Below are 21,545 nucleotides of genomic sequence, written 5' to 3' on the forward strand. Positions count from 1 at the left end.
AACTAATAACTATTGAGTATGATTGAGATCTTTTAAAAAACTGTGGCTTAACTGAAGCTATTTTTTACAAAATTTTGGATATAAACAATGTTTTTCTATACTCAGGCTAGCTTTAAGGACTTTTAATTGCATCATTGTTTTTAAGTTTTTTGCTTTGATATAAACTTAACATTTGTTGCACTTTTTAAATACTAGAATGTAAATGATTATAATGATTTTAGTTAAAATCAGTCATGTTATGCTATGAAATAAAATATCTCTTAATAAAACCCAGCATTTATACTGACTCAAGGTAGTTTTTATTGTCTCAAAAACTGGCAACCCTGTAAATAGAAGAATATTTTCATAACTTAAAAATTAATACTACAAAATCATATAAGTTCTTTTAAAGTGAACAGTTTAAAGTTAGAGTTAACCATCGTGTTTTATTACTAATTTTGATTTTATAATTTTTTGTAGAGTACTTATAAGTGTAAAGAATATCTTCAGTTCAAGAAGAAAATTATTATACGCAAAAAAGTATAATTTTTTTTCCTTTTTTCTAATAAATATTGTGGTAAAACTTTGTTATTTTATCTAATAAATTTTATTTACACCTAATTATTCAAAAAATAACAAAAAAATAAAATAATTTAATGACTAATTAAACTTTTTTATTGATTTGTTGATGCAGATTTTACAAGCATGGAGCAAATCATCCAAAATCAAAAAGAGGAAATTATGCAGCTGGAAAAACACAAAAAAATATATGAAATAAAACATTTTTGTGAGTTAAATCTAAAGTATTGAATTTTACTGATGTCAGTCTAACTTATTAAACTGAAGATAAACTTTTTGTGTTGTCTGAAGAGATATAGTAGCTTCTTTAAGCTTAGGCTAATAATTTTTGAAATGAATTTTATAAATCTTATTTTTAAAACAATGTTTGGTTTTCAAATAGTTAGATTTCTAAAAACAAGTTTCGTACTATTTTCATATTATTTAATAATAAGTTTTAATCTTCAACTCTTTCATTTAAACTTCTTTCTAAAAACATAAGTGTCATGCTTTTTGATAAGGTTTTTAAAACTTTATTTCTATCAATTTAGTTACTAGTAGTATTGAATATACATGTTTCTATAAGAACTAAATAATTTTACAGGTTACAGAAAAAAACATAAAAAGAATTTAAAGCTACAAGAAAAAATTGATACTGCAAAAAAAACTATTGATCAGTTAAATATAACAATTTTGAATACTAGCAAATGTTTAGACGTTTTGAAGTACAGACTTAAAAAGTTAGTTATACCAGCGAAGTAAGGATATGTATAAGTTGAAAATTATAAAAAGCTATTAAATAGCTTTATCATAATTTCATGGGTGCTCTGATACTCTAATTAAAACAATTCAAATCTGACAATTTAGCTCCTTAAAAAAAATTTAAGGGTCACAATTCGAAATGTAATGAATTATTTAAAAGTAGATGCTTTTGTAGGTCTTATAAATATCTACAAGCAATTATTTTTTTGCAAAATTTTAAATATTTTTAAAATATTAGTAAAATCGATTTCAAAACATAGTTATTTTAAGTAATTTTTGTATATATTTCAAACAAAAAAAAATTTGCAGAAAATAAAGATTGCTTTTAGATGTTGATAAAATCTCAAATTTTCTTTAAGTATATATTCCTTTTTGAAAAAAGGACTCATAATTTTTTTTTAAGTTTGGATTGTCATATTTCCATATTTTATGTACTTAAAAAATTGCTTAACATTTTTTTATATGTATTTTTTTAAAAGTATAACCTGTTTATCAACTATTTTATTAATTTTATTTCATTTGGTGGAAAACTTTCTCATATTACTTTTTTTCATAGATACAGTAAGCTTTTTGGCTAATACCATATGTAGAAACTAAGTTTTCAATTGTTTATAATTTTAGGTTGGAAAATCCCAGTAATTATGTAGACCAGTGTACTCAAGTTGATAATGATATTCTTATCAGTTTTACAAAACAAATAAGAAAAGACAATGGTTTGAGCTGTTTTATATGCTACTTGTTAAACAATTTTTTATTGACAACAAAGTGATGCTTACTTAGCTGGATATATTAGTTAAAAGTATTAATTACTGTTTTATTATTGTTTGGAAAGGTCATGATCAACAACTTGGACCTATACTAAGAAAAATATTAAATTATTACTTTGAATTATCTGTATGTTATAAATTAACTGTAATTTGTTTTTTATTCAGAAGTTACCATGGAACCTCAGTCAACATATATGGAAGTTTCATTAATCAATGATTTTCTTAATGTTGTGTTAGATTCAAACAATGTTAGTGAACACAATGTTAACCCATTGAAACAAAGTGAAGTTGTAATAAACAGTTCTGAGTTTTCACAAAATGTTGAAAAGTCTAGTAGAAATACCAGAAGTTAGTTTTATAAAGTTTCTACTAGTTGTGTAAACTTTATTTCTGCTTGAAAATTTAAAACTGTTTATATTTTGAACACCTCAATGTTTTTACTGCTAAAAAAAGTTGACTTTTCATTTTTCATATGTTTGTCCTAAAACGCCTATATAGAAGAAAAAATTAAATACTTAAACAATGCAGGTATTGTTGATTACTAACAACTGACATTTTGATTCATTAACTCTTTTAACTTATAAACTACCAAAAATGTAGCTTGGTATGCGCTATCAACCCTGTTAACTATAACAGTTAAACTGTACTAATTGAGTTTTAACTATTTTTTACAAAGCCTGCTGTAAAAATTAAGCAAATATTTGTATTTAACAAAAAAAAGTATTTAGGTCTTCAAAATATGTAAATTGTTCATCAAATTTTTTATTGAAAAGGTTAACTTATATTGAAAGTAACTGGAAATTCTGACTTGCAAAATAGTAATAAATATTTTTAAAAGAAAAGAAAATAGTTATAAACTAAATTCACAGGTTCACCTAGTTATAAAGAAGTAATTCGAACTCAAGACAACATGATATTTTGTCTTAGAAAAGATATCATTAAGCTGAAATTTGAGAATAAAAGTAAGCTGTAATTACTTGTATATTTTGAACTTACTTAGTTGAAGTGGTTTTTTGTATGGCAGTATAAAATAAAATTGAAAAGTAATTGGTTTTATTTCATTAAATAAATACTTTTATTTTAAACTATTTTTTCATCAGACTTGTCCGAAAATATCAAAAAAATTCCAAAACTGAAAGAAGATCTCTTCTACTTGGAAGTGCAAAAAAGAGCTCTAATTAGTTGTTGGCGTACTTTTTCAAATGAAATAGACATTGTAGTAAAAAAAATTAAAAAGTCAGTCGACTAATAAAATTTATAAGTATAGAAATTAGTTTCTGTAACTTAAATTTAATTTATAATTAGGTATCCAAGACGTCCTAAATTAAATCATAGCTGCTCTCAAACTGATGATTTAATTACTAAAGTTAATCAGAATAAAAGAGATGTTGTAGTTGCCCAGAGTGGTTAGTTATTTTACTAACATATAATATGAAATGTATTTTTACCCTTAGACCTAAAAAAGTTTTTTCTGAGTCTTTTATAACAGCATTAATTCTTCAGTAAACAATGATCTTATAAAGGTTTAAGAAGATTTTCTTAAGGTAGACTTATTAGAAAGCCACATTAGCTACATTGAATAGCTTTTTATAACTTCTTTAATAATAATAAAAATGTAAAAATAAAATGTTGTTTTGTTTAATAGGAATTACAAATGATATAGATCCTGATTCAAATATTGAAGATGAATTAAATGCTGATTTAAATAATGAATATGCCAAAGCTACCGACTTAAATATTAAAGATGTAGAAGAATCTTACTTTAATGTTGAAGATGCGAAAGACCCTGATTTTAATATTGTAGATGCAAAAGAAATGGATTTAAATATTAAAGATTCAAAAGAAATTGATTTAAATATTAAAGAGGCAAAAGAAATTAGTCTAAATACCAAAAATGCAAAATATCACGATTCAAATGTTAAAGATGCAAGAAATCACGATTTGAATGTTGGAGAAGTAAATTTGCATAAAAGTCAGAAAAATGAAGCATCCAAATCTTATGGTCTCAGTAAGTTATTTCTTTGACATAGTTTATTATAAGTATGTTTGATACTTTAACTTTTTTTTGTTAGTGTTTTTACTAGATGAGTATGCAGTTTTGAAATATATTTTGTGTTTAAAAAGCTTTATTAAGTTCGAGTTATATGACAAATTCATTTTTTGAAGCAGAATATATTCAAAAAAGTGACTTTTACAAATATGTATTAAAACAATCTTTTTAAGGTAGTTTAATATAATTTATTTTAATTAGAATTATAATTAATTTATTTATTAGAATTATAATTTAAAAAAAAGAATGTTGACAATAATTTTTGAAGACTTGTTGCTTTAAATCTAAATTACAAATAAAATATTTTAATAAATTTTTTCAACTGATTTATACACACCACATGTATTTTTTAAACTTGTTATATAATTTTTTTGATTGCACTTATATTTAATATCATTATATATACGTATTTCAAAGACATACTAAATACTTTTTGCTAAAATATTTCAGTAGATTAAAAACTTAGTTGTGCTTAAACTTTTATTTTTGTTACTTACTTCGATACTTATGTGGTCAATTATAATAAATATAATATTGACATTATTATACATAGCTTTAATTTTTATAATATAATAATTATAATTGATTATCAAACAGGAGAGCGAAATAATAGAAAAGATTATGGTATCATACATCATGGAACCATGCATTATTGCAGAAGAAAGCATAACTCACACCAAATTCCTAAAACTGACAAAAACAATACTCCAAGTGAGTATAAACTTTAATATTTAATGCTTGACTTTGGGTCGGGTAAAATGTTTCAAAATAAATATTTAATTTAATAGTTTCTTCAGTTATTACTGTTAATTAAATGCTAAACATGTAATTCATTTTAGTTAACTTGATTTGCAAATAAAAGCTTTATGTAATTTTTTAGTTCTTATTGACTTATACATTAATGATCTTTATATATATTTAAAAGTGATACTTTTACTACATGATAGTCTTTTTTAACCTGATTTTTAAAATAATTTTCTTATTTCGTGAATAATCTAGATACCATACTGTCTAGAATCTACATAATAACTTTGATTTTGTTTTTAAAAAATTGTACAAGTTAAAACTTAAACATGTTAATTAAATTGTAAAACTAAATATATATGTATAACTTTTGTAAAAGTTCTTGACTAATGACAAAATTTCATTGATCAATATATAAATTATAAATATTTTCACAATAACTTCAGATACTACAAATAAACAAAATAAACGTAAAGCTTTACTATCAATCGTACCAGATGATGCAAACATAAATAATAAAAGTAAGTAATTTGTATTTTTAGTGGTTTTTTTCTTGTTTATAATTAATACCTAAAGATTGTTTTATACAGGGTTGTCAAAAAACCTTAAACAACCTAGAAAACTGGAGTTTTTGAAATTTTGAAAAAAAAAGAAGAAAAACTTGATTTAAAAAAAAATTTAAATGTTCTGTACTTAAATAACGTATTGACACATAAGATCTGTTATATAAATAATAATTTTTGTCATCATCAAATATTGTTTTTATTAAAAAACCAATTAAAGTAGCTTTACAGTATCTTTTCAATGTTTTTATACTATTAAACACAGTTTTATGACTTAAACCTATCTTTAAGCTAATTAAAGACCTAAAAATATGTACTTTTAAAAACCTGGAAAAAAATTTGTCAAAAACATATGTCAACCCTGTAGATAGGTATTTCTACAAATTTACACATTGATATTTCCTTAATTAAATGATATTTAGTCTTTTGAGATCTTTTATTTTTTACACCTGTTGATTTAAAAAATATAGTTCAATAATTTTTTAAATAAAATTGGTATATATCAATCGTACAAAGAATAAAGTTTATAATACTAATTTTAATGATTGTTACTTGCTTAAGTAACTCTTGCTAAATAAAGCTAAGAAAATATGAAGTTTTTACATCAGGGTTGCCACTCGTTTTATCAAAAGTTTTTCCTGGTTTTCCAAATTTCTTCCAGGTTTTTAAAAGTACACATTTTTGGGTCTATTTTTAGTTTTAAGTTAATTTCTTTATAAGAAAATGTGTTAAATAGTATAAAAACATTGAAAAGATATTGTAAAGTTACTTTAAATGTGTTTTTTAATAAAACATTTTTTGATGATGACAAAAAACCTTATTTATATGATAGATTTTTCGTATAAAATCGAAATTTCACTACTGTATATGTAAAAATTATTTAGAATTCCAGGTTTTTCCAGGTTTTTTGATCAAAATTCCAGGTTTTTCCAGGTTTCTTTAAAAATTTCTCAAATTCCAGGTTTTTCAAGGTTTTTCCAGGTTTCCAGGTAAATTGGCAACCCTGTTACATGTAAACACAGTCTAATTTAATTATGTTTGTTAAAACAACTAGCTTAATATCTAATAATTAATACAAATTAATTATGTTACATTAAGGTTTTATTTTTAAAGTTCGAAGACATCTTATTAAAGTATTTAGAAACATCAGTTATTTAGTAAAATAGATGCTTTAATAGATACTAATTTGTATCTAAAAGTTATACTGTTAATGTTACACTTGTTACAGTAATCTTAGAGATGGTTATAAAACTTTAGTTCAACTGTGTAGCAGTGTCATATATTCAGAAATTTATTAGACTTTAACTGTATATTTAAGTCATCTCAGCTTTTTTTTCTCTCAAAATCTAGCAATTAGTTTTTACAAGATTTAGGATGTATGATCTTTACTTGCATTATTTGTTTTAAACCGCATAACGTAATAAATTAAACAATTTCATTTAGTAATTTAACTTTAATAGAGAATTTAGTTTTTCTATTAATGTTGTACTTATTCTTTAAATGCTAGTTAAACAAATGACTAATAAATGAAAAACAAAGTTTTAAGCTTTGAAAGTTCAATTGAGAATTAAGTAGAAAAAGGCCATTTGTTTTAAAAATTTGACTACAATTTTATTCAACCTTATAATATTTAAAGTTAACTATGTTTTTATTGTACAACTTTAATGTTTTACTTTAGTTTGCTTTGTTAAAAAGATGTCTAAGTGGAAAAAGAAGTAGAATTGTTTTTATTGATTGTTTAATTTAAAACATTAATAAAAAAATATATAACTTGCTTGAGATTTAATTTATTAGGATAATTAACAGAAAGGAAGTTTGATAAATCTACACAGAAAAAAGCAAAAAATTTGAAACAATCTTCACAAAATCAAGCTGCTAGTTTCAACAGCCAAGGTTAACAAAACTTGGTTTTAGTATTTTTCACTATTTTTAAGATATTTATATTAATAAAAATGCGATCTTATTTATAATTTTTTTTTCCGAGTATCAACTACACTTCATAATATAAATAGACAAAAGTAGTTTTTATTTTATAACAATAAAATCAATATTCAGAACATGTAATAACGCAATCAACAGAACATGTTGATGAGTACAATTGTCCATTTTGCCATCAAGTGTTCACAAGTAGAAATACTAGAAATAGGCATATAACTGAAGACCACGAAAACTCCAAGTTACACGAATGCCACAAATGCTTCAAAGTGTTCAGGTTTCGCTCAAAATGTTTTTATGTACTTAAATAAACTGCCATAAGAATTTACCCGCCATTTATTTTTGTCTAACAATAAAAAAGGAATTGAAATTGTATTTTTTTCAGCTTCGATTCGAGTTTATCAAGGCACCTTAAAACCCATAAAGATGCAAAACCATTCAAGTGTGACCGATGCGGTAAAGGATTCAAGCGCAGGGACAACTTGAATCAGCATCAGATTAAACATTCAGATGTAAAACCATTCAAGTGTGAAAAGTGCCCGAAGGCGTTTAAGTACATTCAGAGTCTCAGGAGACATTTGAAAATAGAGCACTAAAACAAGAAGAAATTAAAAATTTGGGAACTGTAATAAAACTGTTTTCTTTTATTTGTTTTAATTATGTATAATTTAAACTAGTATGTTTAACGATTGTTTTATAATGTCCCTTCAGTGGTTATATATTTTATTGTTTAAAATGATAGAAAGCAAAAAACAGAAATAAATGTGTTTGAATGTTAACTATAAAACCGTGAAAAATAAAAATATCTAGTAAACATCTTGATAGTTTCTTTGAAATTAATTTTGAAATTCTTTTGCTTTAATTTGTTCAACTTCTATAAACAGAAATTACTTTGAAATGGGCTTATATGAGTTTCTTTTATTAATTTCGTTTAAGCGTTTTACATATTTTTTTATAAATATATTGCTTAACAAACAAGTTAAATTTTTATTTAACACAAGTTTATGCCACATCTCTTTATAAAATGCAACATATTTCTATAAAATGACTCATCGCTTTATAAAATGCCTTATTTATTTATAAAATTCAAAATATCTTTATAAAATGCCTCATCTCTTTATAAGATGCCACATTTATTTATAAAATTCCTTTTTTTTTTTATAAAATGCCTCAATTATCTGTAAAGGCAATATGATGTTTTACTTTTTTTTAAATTTGTGTTTACTACTATTTATTAAATGCAACATGTTTTAGTTTGAAAAGATATTGCTCTGCTTTATAAATTTGCTGTTACTATTTATGTGAAGTTATAAATGTTTAGACTGTTTCGTTTATTTCAAAATAAAGAATATTCATTAAAATAACTACTTTCTTGTAATTTTTAAGCAACGAATCTTTTTTCTTGATAATAAATAATATTAAAACCTTGCAAGTCATAATTGAATGACCAGCACGTTAAAAAAAATTTGGTTTACAACGTACAAAAGCTCGTTAAAGCATAAAATACTTACAATTGGTATTAAAGGGTTTATTGTAAAGTACATACAATTTAGGGTTTGTTATTTTTTTGTAAAAAACTTTTGAAGAAAGATAAGAAACTTAAGATTTTTTAATTTAATTGTTAAAAATTTTGAAATAAGACAATGAAATTGAAGTAAATTAAATTTCTACTGTGTTATTGAGGTCATAATTGCTGTAAACTAATTTCAAAAATTAGATTTTCAAACGCGCCTTTTTTATAATGATGTTATTCAAAAAGGCTTAGTTATTTCCTTAAATAACTAAGGACAAAGATTGAAAAGGAATTTAAAACAGTTTGTATTGTTTTGGGACCATCTGACATTTGCCATAATCAACTAGAAGCTAATCAATAAAGAAATATGTAATTTTACTACTCAAAGATAATGTTTTATAATAAGAATAACTTAAATTCATTAAAAGAAAAATTGATTTTTAAGATGACAAAATAAACAATGAAGTATTGTTTAATTTTCAAACTAACTTGTTTTTAAGTTATGTTTCAAATCATGTAGTTGTAAATCCATCTAGTTGAAGAATTTTAGTAAACTTTTTTATTTTAGTTTTGTTCACATTGTTAACAAGCTTGCATATATAATTTATAATGTTAATGAATCAACTATATATTCAATGCAGTAATTATAAGTAAATAATATTTGAGAGAGATCTTATGTGTTATCCAAAAAGGTAGTTTAGTCAACAGTCTTGAACAATTAAATAACTTTTTTTTATCATTCGACACCCGTATTAATTAGTCTAGCACTTGAAAAATAATTTTAGCATTTTGTTGTTCATAGTTAACTTTCGCTTATCCTAGTGTTTCCCATCTATTTCGAATATTTGCAACTGCCGTATTTAATTCTACTTATCACCTTAAATTTAATAAACGCATGTACAGAAAATTGTAAAGACTAAAATTAGTTATAAGTTCTCACTTTAAGTTGATATGACGTGTAAATTTGAACACTTGGAAAATACTTGTTCGGTGTTTTAAAACTTATAAAAAATTAAGTTTATTCTTCTTATACAATATTGGAATTTGAAAGTCTAAATCAGTTGTTTCGTATTAAAACTACGGCAATCGAATCTGGCAGCTAAAAACTCACAATTTTAATGCTGAATATTTTAAGATTGAAATTTCAGCTTAGGAAGACAAAGTAGTTGCAACCGCTAGATTTACTTATTCAAATGTACGGTTATTAAACTAGGGTCGGTATCTGTTGTCAAAGAAAAGATTTAGCAGAGTAATTTACGCGCAGGATTTCAATTTAAAGTGATTAAAAAAAAACGTACCAAAGTAAACTTGTATTTAAAAAAATGAGTAACTCCGAAACATAGTATACAAAAACCACAGATACCTTTAACGTCCAGGACATAATGAAAAACCATACGAAAAAAAAACCAAAAAAACATATTAAAAACCAATTTAATAGCAGACATTAAAAATCTGCTTTAGCCAATTTAATTAGTTAATAAAAGTGAATGGTTAAATTGACTATTAATCTGAATTTTTGTGTAAAAAACTATGAATTTACTTGGGTTTAAAACAACTTTATTTTATTCTATTTGTTCTATCAGCGAAAAATAAATGCACAAAATTATGTTAACTTTCAGAAACAACATAAAAACTTAATCAATTTGTATGATTTTTTTTAAAGACCAGTTAAAAAAAAATATTAAAAATAAGAGTAAAATGTCATCAAAGTATCTAAAAATTATTATATAAAATCAAATTTAATCTCAGATTAAAATAAGCAGGTACCGGCATAAGTTTCAACATTATATTCCATTATATTTTGTATAGTGTATTAATTTTTAGCCTGTACAACTTCAGTTTATATTTTTTAAATGTATAAAAACTATGCCATTTCAATGTATTAGTAATTTAACGACAATTACAATTTAAAACAGTAATTTGAATGAAACTTAATATGAGTTGGCCTTTTTAAGGTTTTATAAGACTAGCATAGTCAAATCTGCTATTTATAAACAGAAAATTTTCTGAATGAAAAAAAATAACCTGAGTTACCCTGAGGTTTTAAAATCCTTTTTGTGTTTTAAATATTTTTTTAATTTGTTTGCTATCGTTATATGCTTATATTTTGATATTTCAGACTTAAAAGTTACAAAAACTTATAAAAAGTTATAATAATACTTGACTGGTTTTAAGAAAATTACACATCCTATGTTACTATAAAATTTATTGAATAACTTAACTATAATTTTAAAACTCATGTTTATAAATTTAAACTACAATTTTAGTTTAAGAATAAGTTCCAAGTACTTAAACAAAAAATGTCAGTTAAATAAATGTTGTTTTTTATTTTGATTATTTTCAAACATGGGTCAGAGACATATAAAAGTTTTCATCGGAGTGGTCATAATAAAAAAGTTATGTTTTTAGAAGGCAGTTTAGATTTTGTTCACGTTCATCAACATCTCAATTTAAAAGCGGTACATAAAATATATGAAATTAAAATTTTTCATTAATAAATAGGATCCAATTTTTAGGATGGTATGTTAGGAAATTTTATGATCAGTAAACTTTAATTTTTTTTATAAGGAAAGAAACTTAGAATTGTGATACGTTACAACAATTATTATATAAAACATTAAGTTATAGTATAAGTTTTTATTGATATAGAAAATATTATTCTTTTAACAGGTAGTATTTTTTGAATAATTTCGTCTATAAGCTTTAAAAATTAGTTTAAGTTCTTCTTTTAGGAAAAAATGACCACCATTAATAGAGTATATTTAGTTTAAAGAAATTCACTTTAAGTTTTTTTTTGTTTACAAAAAAGGTGGCTTTATACTTTTCATGCCAAAATTTGTAAAAAAAATTGGCTGACTGAGGATCGTTTGAACTCTAGCAAAAGTGAAACTCATTCCTGAGAAATAGCCTAAGTTTTTTAAAATAATTGAAATAATTTTTCTTCTCACAATAATGCATTTTTTATTATAGTTAAATAAGTTAGTTTTAACCTAGATACTGTGAAATAAAGTTTTTGGCTTGCATCGTATTAATAATTCTCATACAAATTTAGGCATAACTTTTTAAATTATACTCTCTACTGTGGTTGCTATGTTCCTTACAACCCCCTTTTGGCCCTTTTGCAGCCCATGGGTAGCTAACTTTAGGAAACCCAATGTAGTATTAGCTTGAACTATACCTTAATTTTAAATAGTTTTCACCAAAAACTTTCTCAAGCGTATTGGTTTAGAACTGCAAGTATATATGTCCTAATAATTCAAGTGAACCTACAAAAACAATATAATATTTAAGCAATCATCATTAAAGCTACATAATTTTCTTTATGTTTAAGTAAACTATTACCTGCTAACTGGGTTTTGAATATCTTTAAATGAGCTCAAAATCTTGAACATTTTCATTACACATATAATAGTTGTTAATTTTATACTATTGAAATATTTCAAAACCAATCAAGCGATCTAATTTATATTAAAACAAAAACGTTTTTTGTTTATATCTCAGAAACAGTTACTTCTGTGTTATTTATGTAAAAATTGCACAGTGTTCAGTAACATTTCTACAAATTAATTTGTATTAAGTAGCTTATTATTTAATTTTTAAAGTATAATGTTTCAAAAATTTGGTCAAAGCATTCTTGTACAATTGGAAAACAAATATTAATACAATAAATTCTTAATTCAGACCTCTTCATATGCTAATAATGAAATTCTCTAATTAATTTACAAAGAAATATTTTTGTAATTAATATTTTGTCAATAAATTTATAATACTTAAATTGATTTTATTTAATATCGTATAAAATGCAAGTAACTTATTCGTGCTGCTGAAGGATAACTAATAATTATAAGTTTGTAAAGCCTTTTACACCTTGGAAATAATATTAAAATTATTTCTAATATCAATACCTCAGAAAAAAAAAAACGTTTTTCTTTTAATAATTACCTAAAAAATCATTTTAGATGTTTTTTAATTTATTTTAATGCCTTCCTTTTTCTTTACAAATAATGCGCTGTAAAACAAATTTTCAATGGCTTTTAAAGTTTAGTTTCAAAGAAGCTTTCTACAAAATATTTTTTACCATATATTTAGTATTTAACCAAAATTTACTTTTCGTGTTTTTAGTTGTTTTTTAAAATGTATTTTTTATATGAAGAAGTTTTAAAGAAGTTTTTTAATTTAAAATAATATTTTTGATGCTAAATAACTCTTTTTACAACAATACTAGTTTACCTTACGGTAACGTGTACAGTGTACATAGTAAGGACTGAATTTTTAAAAATATTATAATTTAAATATTTAGGAAAGTAAATAGGTAATGGATTGCATCGTTTATATGCTTATCCGTTGTTTAGTGTTAAGTGTTTAAATGTTGGATGTCACAAAATTATTCAACCAGAACAAAAGTATTTAATAAAATGTTATAACTATTATAGGATTATTGTTGATAAGACCTAGAGCTTGTATTTTGTTTCTGCTAAAAATTACTATTAGACACTTTTTAGAACTGCACTTTATTAACTTTTGATTTTTATTGCATTTATTAAGAGTTTTTATTTAGCACTACTTAATCGTTAAGGAGTTCTATAAATACCTTATAGTTTACATTGTTTTAAGGTTAAAAAATGTTATTCTTTTAGACCTAAATTGTTATTAAGGTCTATTTATTCAAATTTATTTAAATAAATAACTTTAATTATTAAAAAATGTTCTCATAATAAAGTTCTGTGATTCTTTTATATGATAGATACATTACTTATTCTGCCTGATTTGTATAAAGCAGACTAAAATAGCATTTAGTATTTACAACTATTTACAAGTATTTTAAACAGATAGGATTTAATTATAACGAGTATTATAAATAAATTTAGTTTTACCACAATCTATATCCTAAGACTTGGGAAATCATATAGTAATGAATTTATATACTATTTTGAGCATAACCATGGGAAAACCTTGAAAAAGCTGGTTTTCTACTTTTTAAAGTGAAAATGGTGACTAACATACAATTTTTAAACGCAAATTAGTATGTTTTTAAGGATTTATGTTGTTTATTAAGACTATATTTTAGTTCAAACTGAAAATAGTATACCGTCTAGATACAACCTATTTTTTACACCTGTGATGAATAAACTATACCATAACTTTAACTTATTATTTCTTATTAAGGTTTAGGCATCTTTAAAAACTTTTTAATTAGCTTTTTACGAGTGCCTTTTGTAAGAATTTACAAAATGGTGTTTGTATTACTTCAGCAATCAGCATGTTAAAAAATAAGGGTTCAATTAGATCAGTTGTATTATTCTGTTATATAATTAGCATATTTCTTATATTGTTTTATAAAATAAAATTTCATATGTTGTTTAAAAAAACAGACTTATCTGTTGTGAATTAAGCTTAGAATTTAAAAATTCATTTTTATTTTAAAAGTTTAAGTGTTAGTATCATGATTGATATATCACTTGCAATAAAACTATTTTACTTTTTTATTAATAAACTTGATGTGCTACTGCATTAATATTAAAAATAAAAAGTCACGGTTGCCACTCTTTAAGTTGCCGCTCCTTTTGGCTCTTTTGAATCCTATGAATAGCTAGCCTTATGTAACACTAATGTAGTAACAGCCTAAACTTTATTCAATTTAAAATAAACTCACCCAAAAGTTTTCTAAACCTTAATGGTTTAAAACTGCGTGACTATGAAATTGTCCTACTAATTCTAGTCAACCTACATAAACAATATATATTTCAATTAATCATCAAATGATTTTTTTGATTGAGTAAACTATAAACTGTGAACTGGGTTTGAATATCTTTCAAGAGCTCAAAATCTTAAACATTTTCATTGCACGTATCATATTTTTAACTTGTAATGTTCAATATTTACTGGAAAATTCTTTTACAAGCTTTCATTTTAAACAAACACAAATAACATTTTTTTCATTTCTCAGAAATAGTTATTTTTGGTTTTACGTGGAAAAACAGCATAGTGTACAGTTATATTAAAAAAATTTAAATTCAATAAAAAAATATTTAAAGTATTATTTTATTTAGTATATAATACTGTTTTTTAAAATTGTGCTAGAAGTATTTTAATTTACTTGATGCTTAGTTTATAAAATTAATTAATTTAGACCTCCTAAAACGCTGAAAAAAAGAAATTTTATAACTCACTTTATTTACAAGGCATAACTTTTTAAACTAATCTTTTGTCATTTTGAGTATTATCCTTGTCTTTACTTTTTTTTTTTGATAATATAATAATTGTAAGTAACTTGTTTATGCTGCTTAATAAAGTATAAATTTGGGAAGAAATTGTTAACTTGGAAACTAATATCAACGTTCTTTCTTTTCTCAAAACCACTTAAGAAAAATATATGTTTACAACAATTAAGAAAAAAGTATAATAGATGTTTTTTACTTTTTTAGTGACCTCCTTCTAAAAACAATGCCCTGTAAAACAAATCTAAAATAGCTTTTAAAGTTTTGGTTTCAAAGGAATTTTCTATTAAAGGTCATTTTCTCACTACATTTAATTATCTAACTATAATCTAATTTATAAAGTTATTTTATTCTTAATTGTTTTTTTCATTGATATGGTTTTAAAATGTTTATAATATTGGTTATTGTATTTGTAATACTAAATTTCTATTTTTTAGTGTAGAATATTACTAGTGTACTGCAAGTTAATATGTACATTGTAAATAGTCTGTACTGAAACTCTGGAAAATATTTAAATTTAAGTATGTAGTAAAGTTATCATGTTTAAACAATAGAAAAAATTGATAAAAAAAAACTATTTTAAGCAAAAATAGTTGTTAAATAATATTTTTTAACTTAAGTAAAAAAGATAAAATAACTACAATGCCAATCAAAAATTATGTATTATTCTCAGTATTATTCACTCAATAATACATTTAAATTTCCAATAAACTATTTATTTTTTAAATTTTTAATTTATCGAAAGCATTTTTTTTTTCAATTTCCCATAAACTTTATTGTATAAAGAGACACAAAGTTTGTATTTAAAAATGTTATAAATAAAAAACAAAAAGTAGGTTTTCTTCTTTTTAAATGATAAGGGTAACTAAAATATGATTAAAAAAAAAAAATTAAGTATGTCTGTAAGCTTTTATGCTGTTGAAGTACTATCCCAAATATAAGTTAGAAAATAAACCAAAAAGTGTTTGTTAAACATCAGGAATCAGCTGATTTTTAAGATCTTTACACCTTGGAAATAATTATTAACATTTTATCTAATCTCAAAATCACATAAAACACATAAATAACTAATTTTTGCTTATAACATTGACTTTAAAAAAGTATTTAGATGTATTTTAAGTTTTACAATGCTCTTTATAGATAATGCCCTGTAAAACAAGTGTTTATGGCTTTAGAGTTTGGGTTTCCAAAAAGTATTCTACTGTACTCTGTTTTTTATTCTTCACTAAAATTTGAGTATTTGAATAAAAAAAGGTTTTTAGTAGTTTTTTTATTTGCAGAACTTTGAAGAAGTTTATAGTTTTTAAAGTAAAGTTTTTATTACTAAAATACTTTTTTTAGAATAGAATATTACTAGTATATTGTTTGCTAATCTTTCAAACCTGGACTGTATATTTGGAGATACAACTTAAATAAATAGGAAAACTAACTTTATATGGAATGCATCTTTTATTTAGTCTTCCATTTTTTAGTATTTAAATGTTGAATATAATAAGTTATTCAACCAGAACGAAAGTATTTCAGGCAATCTTACATTTAATGTTGTTGCTGATAAGACCTAGAACTTGTATTGAGATATTTCTAAAAGTTATTTTTAGACCGTTTTTAGAACTGCATTTTATTTGTTTTTTGTATGTTTATTATTTAACTATCACAACTTTTTATTCAACAATACTTAAATGTCTAAGAATTCTTTGAACAATTTGTTTAAAGTTATAAAGTATTCACTTTTGAACTTAAAATGGTATTAAGTTGTATTGATTCCAAATTATTTTATTAATTAATTTTAAAAGAAAGAGTCAGGGTTGTCCATCTTTAAATAAAAAAAAAGTGGTAACAAACTGTCTAAAACCGTCTTAAATCAGCTTAAGTTTTTCTCAATCTCTATTTAAACATTAGATTTATTTAAAAAAAAAGTTTCAGAAAACCTTTAAATTAAAAGCAATCTAGTTTTTGATAAAATATTGAACAGGTACAATTAAATATCATCTAAAATTTAAAAAAACTAGATTAAGATTTTCGAGAAATATTAAGAGTATCAGGAAATAAAAAAAAAAACTTGCCTGAGTTTTCCTAAGTTTTTTTAATATTTCATACTAGCCTGAGTTAATCTATTTTGGGTGATAAAAAAAGATAAAATTTTAAGCAATCATCATTCAAGCTATTTAATTTTTTGAAATAGTTGATTAAACTATTACATAAGGAGTGGGTACAGAATATCTTTAAACTAGCTCAAAATCTTATACAAATTATGTACACATATTATAGCTGTTAATTCTTTACTAGAAAACTCTTTTACAATAAATCAAGCATGTCATTTTAAATAAAAAACAGTTTGTTAATTTTTTAGAAGCAGTTATTTCTGTGTTATTAATGGCAAAACTAAACAGTGTATAGTAATATTATTAGCTCATAAATTCCATAAAAACTTGTTTTTAATAGCTTATTATTTATTTTTCAAAGTATAAAATTTTAAATTTGTGGTCAAAGCATTTATTCAAGTACAATTAATGTTTTAATTTTAAATTTTATTTTAAACATTCTAAACGGATAAAAATTAAATTTAATAAATTTCTACTTCTTTAACGAGACAATTTATTGTAATTAATATTTTGTCATTAAATGTATAACATTTGTCTTGGTTTTATTTATTATTGCAAATGCAAGTAACTTTTTCAGGCTGCTGAATGGTAACAAAATAAAACTAAAGTTTGCAAAGACTTTTCATCTTGAAAATAAATATCATCTTTTTCTTTAACTACAAAACCACATAAAAAAACTACTTTTTGTTTTTTACAATTACTTAAAAAAGCGTTTTAGAAATTTGAACTTTTTTACTGTCTCCTTTTCTTTCAAAAACTATGCCCTGTGTAACTACTAGTTTATGGCTTTTGAAGTTTTGGTTCCAAAGGAACGTTTTACTTAATTTATTTTGTACTAAAAACTAAGTTTTAAACTACTATTAATGTTCAACTGTTTTTTTAAAGTGTTTTTTTTAATGGGGATATTTAAAAGGTGTTTAAAGTGCTTAAAATAATATTTGAAACACTAAGATAATGTTTTTTAGTTTAGAATATTACTAGTATACTCTAAGCAATATGTACAATGTACAATGACTGGATAGATTCCCTGGAAAAAGTTTAAACTTTAATATTTAGTAAAGTTAAATTAGGAAAAACCATAAAAATAAGGAAAAATATATAGTTTTGAGCAAAAATTATGGAAAAATAAAATTGTATTGTGATTCAAAAAGAAAAAAAAATACAAAGCACATAAAAAGTTATATATTAATCAGAGTATTATTACCTTTATAGTAAATTTGAATAACTAATTTTTATAATATATCGGTATTTTTTAAATTTATCATAAAATATTTTTTTTAACTTCCTCTAATTTTTCTGATATACAGAGACGAAAGAGCTTGTAGAAGTAAATTTTAAAAATATTAAATATACAGTAGGTTTCTCCTTTTTTAAGTGATAAGGGGTGACTCAAAAATTAATTTTTTAAAGCAAATTATGTATGTGTGTAACCGTTTATGCTGTTGCAACATAATCATATATCTCTTTTCACAACTGAAAATAGTATCTATTTGTATAGACTCCAGAAAATACCATTTTTTACACCAGTAGTAAATAAATTATAGCCTATCTTTTACTAACTTTTTTTTCATAAAGGTAAGTGCACCTTAAAAAACTTTTTTGTTAGTTTTATACAAGTGACTGGTACAAACATATACGAGATAGTGTTTGTGTTACTTCAGCAATCAGGTTGTTATAAATAAGGCTTAGTGAAAGCAGATACCATATTCTGTTATATGATAAGTATAATTCATAATGTGTTTTATGATATAAAATTTCATATAATGTTTTGTAAAAGCAGGTTCTTCCATAAAGAATTAAGCATTTAGTTTGAAATTTTATGTTTATCTAAAACTTCTAAACTCTTTTACTTTTTAACTAACAAACTTGTGGTATTAATGATGTGGTTATTTATTAATGATAAATTGAAAAAGTCAGGGTTGCCACTTTTTCATTAAAAAGATATTCTGAGTCTTGGACAGTACTAAGTCATCTTAAGTCTTTCTGAATTCATTTTGAAAGTATTTGATTAACTTAAAAGATATTTAATTAATTTTACTAACCATCAGAAATCTAGTTTTAATGCAGTTTTTAACAAATAAACTTGTTCAAGTTATCCTTAATTTTCAAACATTACAAATTAGACTGAGTTATTCTCATACTTATCATTTTAGCTAACCTCTCTATTTAAAACCAATTTAAACTACTAACAGCTCGATATTGTTTAATAATTTATAAAAGTTACTCGCAGGTAGCATTATTTAGAAAACACTCTTAGTAAGTTCTACTTTTAAAGAATAAATAAGCTCTATTACACGTAATAACTACAAAATGAGAAGTTAGTTAATAAAATGGTAATTTAACTATCAGATATTTAGTTGATTACCATCTATAAATCTAATTTATTTGACTTACGAAAGTTTTTTTTAACATAACATGCTTGTTAGAAAGAACAACAATAAAATTTTAAATTCTACGTAATCAAGCTACTTAAAACGGATTTGAAAGTATAAGTTAATATTTTAAATGTAATCTTTTTTTATGTTAAACACATGATGATATAGTTGCCAATTTAGTTGCCAAATATTATTGCCTAGATTTGAAGTTGCGAAGTTGAAAGTTGTATTGGTCTTAAATCATAATTAAGATTTCAAACTTAAGGTTAATTGTAAAATTACTTAGTCCAAAGCAATCAAAAAAATTGACATGCCTAGTATCTGAACACATTTTTGTTTTTAAAACAAAAAAAAATTATGAGATACGAAATTGATATAAAAAACAAAATAATATAACACGTAGGATTTAACTCAAACATTTAAAATGGTATTACAGTATAGTTCTAGTAATTTTATAACACTTTAAAAATTTTAACATAAGTAGTTGTAAACTTAAAATAATTTAGTTAACTATTAAAACTTCTTTTTATAGATGTGTTACCAAGAAATACTTCTAGTTTTTTGAATCATGTGTCTTGATTTTGTTAATATACAGCAAACAGTTAGCATTGATTGTATAACCTGCAAAAAAGCAATAAAATAAATACTAAAACTTTTAATAGAAAATTTTAATATCAAACAAAAAATGTCCCAAGTCGATAATAATACAAAAATAATGCAAGTGAAAAATGATGCAAGCAAATACGAGCTTGTTCCTATTAATAAATTACAACCTCAACTTCGTGAAGATTGCCTTAGAATGATAGAAATGGAGTTTCCTGGATACATTGGTAATAAGTGAGTTTCTATCAAGTTCAGAAGTTTTTTTTGGTTTTTTTTTTTACTCTAATTATAATTGTGTATAAAATTTAAGCTTTTGTGTTATAGTTTTAACATGTAAAATAAATATCTTTTTTTCTAAAACGAGAAACTATTATTTATAATTTGAAACTGTTATTAAAACACTGTTTAGTCAGTTATTTGTTCAGAACAGTTCCATCCGTTCAATAGTCAATTATATTTTTATTACTTTAGAATGAAGTCATTAGCAAATTCTTGTGATGAACTACCAACTTCATTTGCATACATGGATACTTCCGTTAATCCTCATAAACTAATGGGACATGTGCTTGTCGAAAAATGGAAATACTTTAACGATGTTGAAGAAATAAATTGGGAAAGAAGTATTGAAACAAACTATACTGTTGAGTTTGATTTGGGTAAGTTAACTTGATGTTACTGTAAATATCATTTAAAGTCACAACAGCATAGTCAAAATATATAACTAGTTTAAATTCAAAATGTTAGAACGCTAAAGGTTATTATCTCTATTAAATATTCTTGTTAATTTTATAGGGATCAACTGTTTAAAAACTGATTAACTTTAAATAAATAACAGTTTTTAATTTTCAGTGATAGTATCAGAAGATTATAGAGGAAAAAAGCTTGGTAAGAGAATGCTGTTGGCTGCTGAGAATTGGGCATTTAAAAGAGGATTTAATTGTTCCGTTGTGCACTCCACACATGACGTGGTGGAGTTTTACGAAAAATGCGGGTACAATGTTGAGTTTAGACAATCCAAAATTGTGTTGATGAAAAAGGATCTTTGCAAACAACCTTAAAAATTGGATGACTTTGCAAAAGCTATAATCTTTAAGAAAAACGTGTTAAATAGCAATAAATAATTGAAGTTTAAAAACCTATGTTTGTTTTATTATTTATATTGTTACTACTTTATTTTCAATAAAATCCTTCTCATAGTTTTCGGTTTTTATATTTCAATCTATAAAAAATATAATTATTCTATGTATGCATGTGTGTGTCTAAACATACCAACCATCAGACGATATTTCCGCGTAATCTTCGCCATAATCCCCAAGTAAGTTTTTTTTAATTAAATGCGGCCTTTGGAAAAGAAATTCTGCGGCCCGCGATCATGT

General features: G+C 23.7%; 1 protein-coding gene across 1 annotated transcript; it reads left to right on the plus strand.

The window, feature by feature from the left end:
• The first annotated feature begins 20,251 nt into the window (after positions 1-20,251).
• Positions 20,252-21,227, plus strand: LOC145850051 (N-alpha-acetyltransferase 80-like). The gene is made up of 3 exons (XM_082955195.1): positions 20,252-20,403; positions 20,641-20,825; positions 21,019-21,227. Exons 1-3 carry the CDS (start codon positions 20,252-20,254, stop codon positions 21,225-21,227), a joined length of 546 nt encoding a protein of 181 aa, XP_082811321.1.
• The last annotated feature ends 318 nt before the right edge of the window (positions 21,228-21,545 follow it).

This window comes from Thalia democratica, chromosome 2 (genome assembly GCF_965202585.1).
Source record: "Thalia democratica chromosome 2, ktThaDemo2.hap1.1, whole genome shotgun sequence".
In the NCBI taxonomy this organism is placed as follows: Eukaryota; Metazoa; Chordata; class Thaliacea; order Salpida; family Salpidae; genus Thalia; species Thalia democratica.

Coding starts and splice junctions, on each gene's coding strand:
- LOC145850051 (XM_082955195.1), top strand. CDS start 20,252: ATGTCCCAAGTCGATAATAATACAAAAATAATGCAAGTGAAAAATGAT. Junction 20,404..20,640: donor CCTGGATACATTGGTAATAA/GTGAGTTTCTAT, acceptor TTATTACTTTAG/AATGAAGTCATTAGCAAATT. Junction 20,826..21,018: donor TACTGTTGAGTTTGATTTGG/GTAAGTTAACTT, acceptor TTTAATTTTCAG/TGATAGTATCAGAAGATTAT.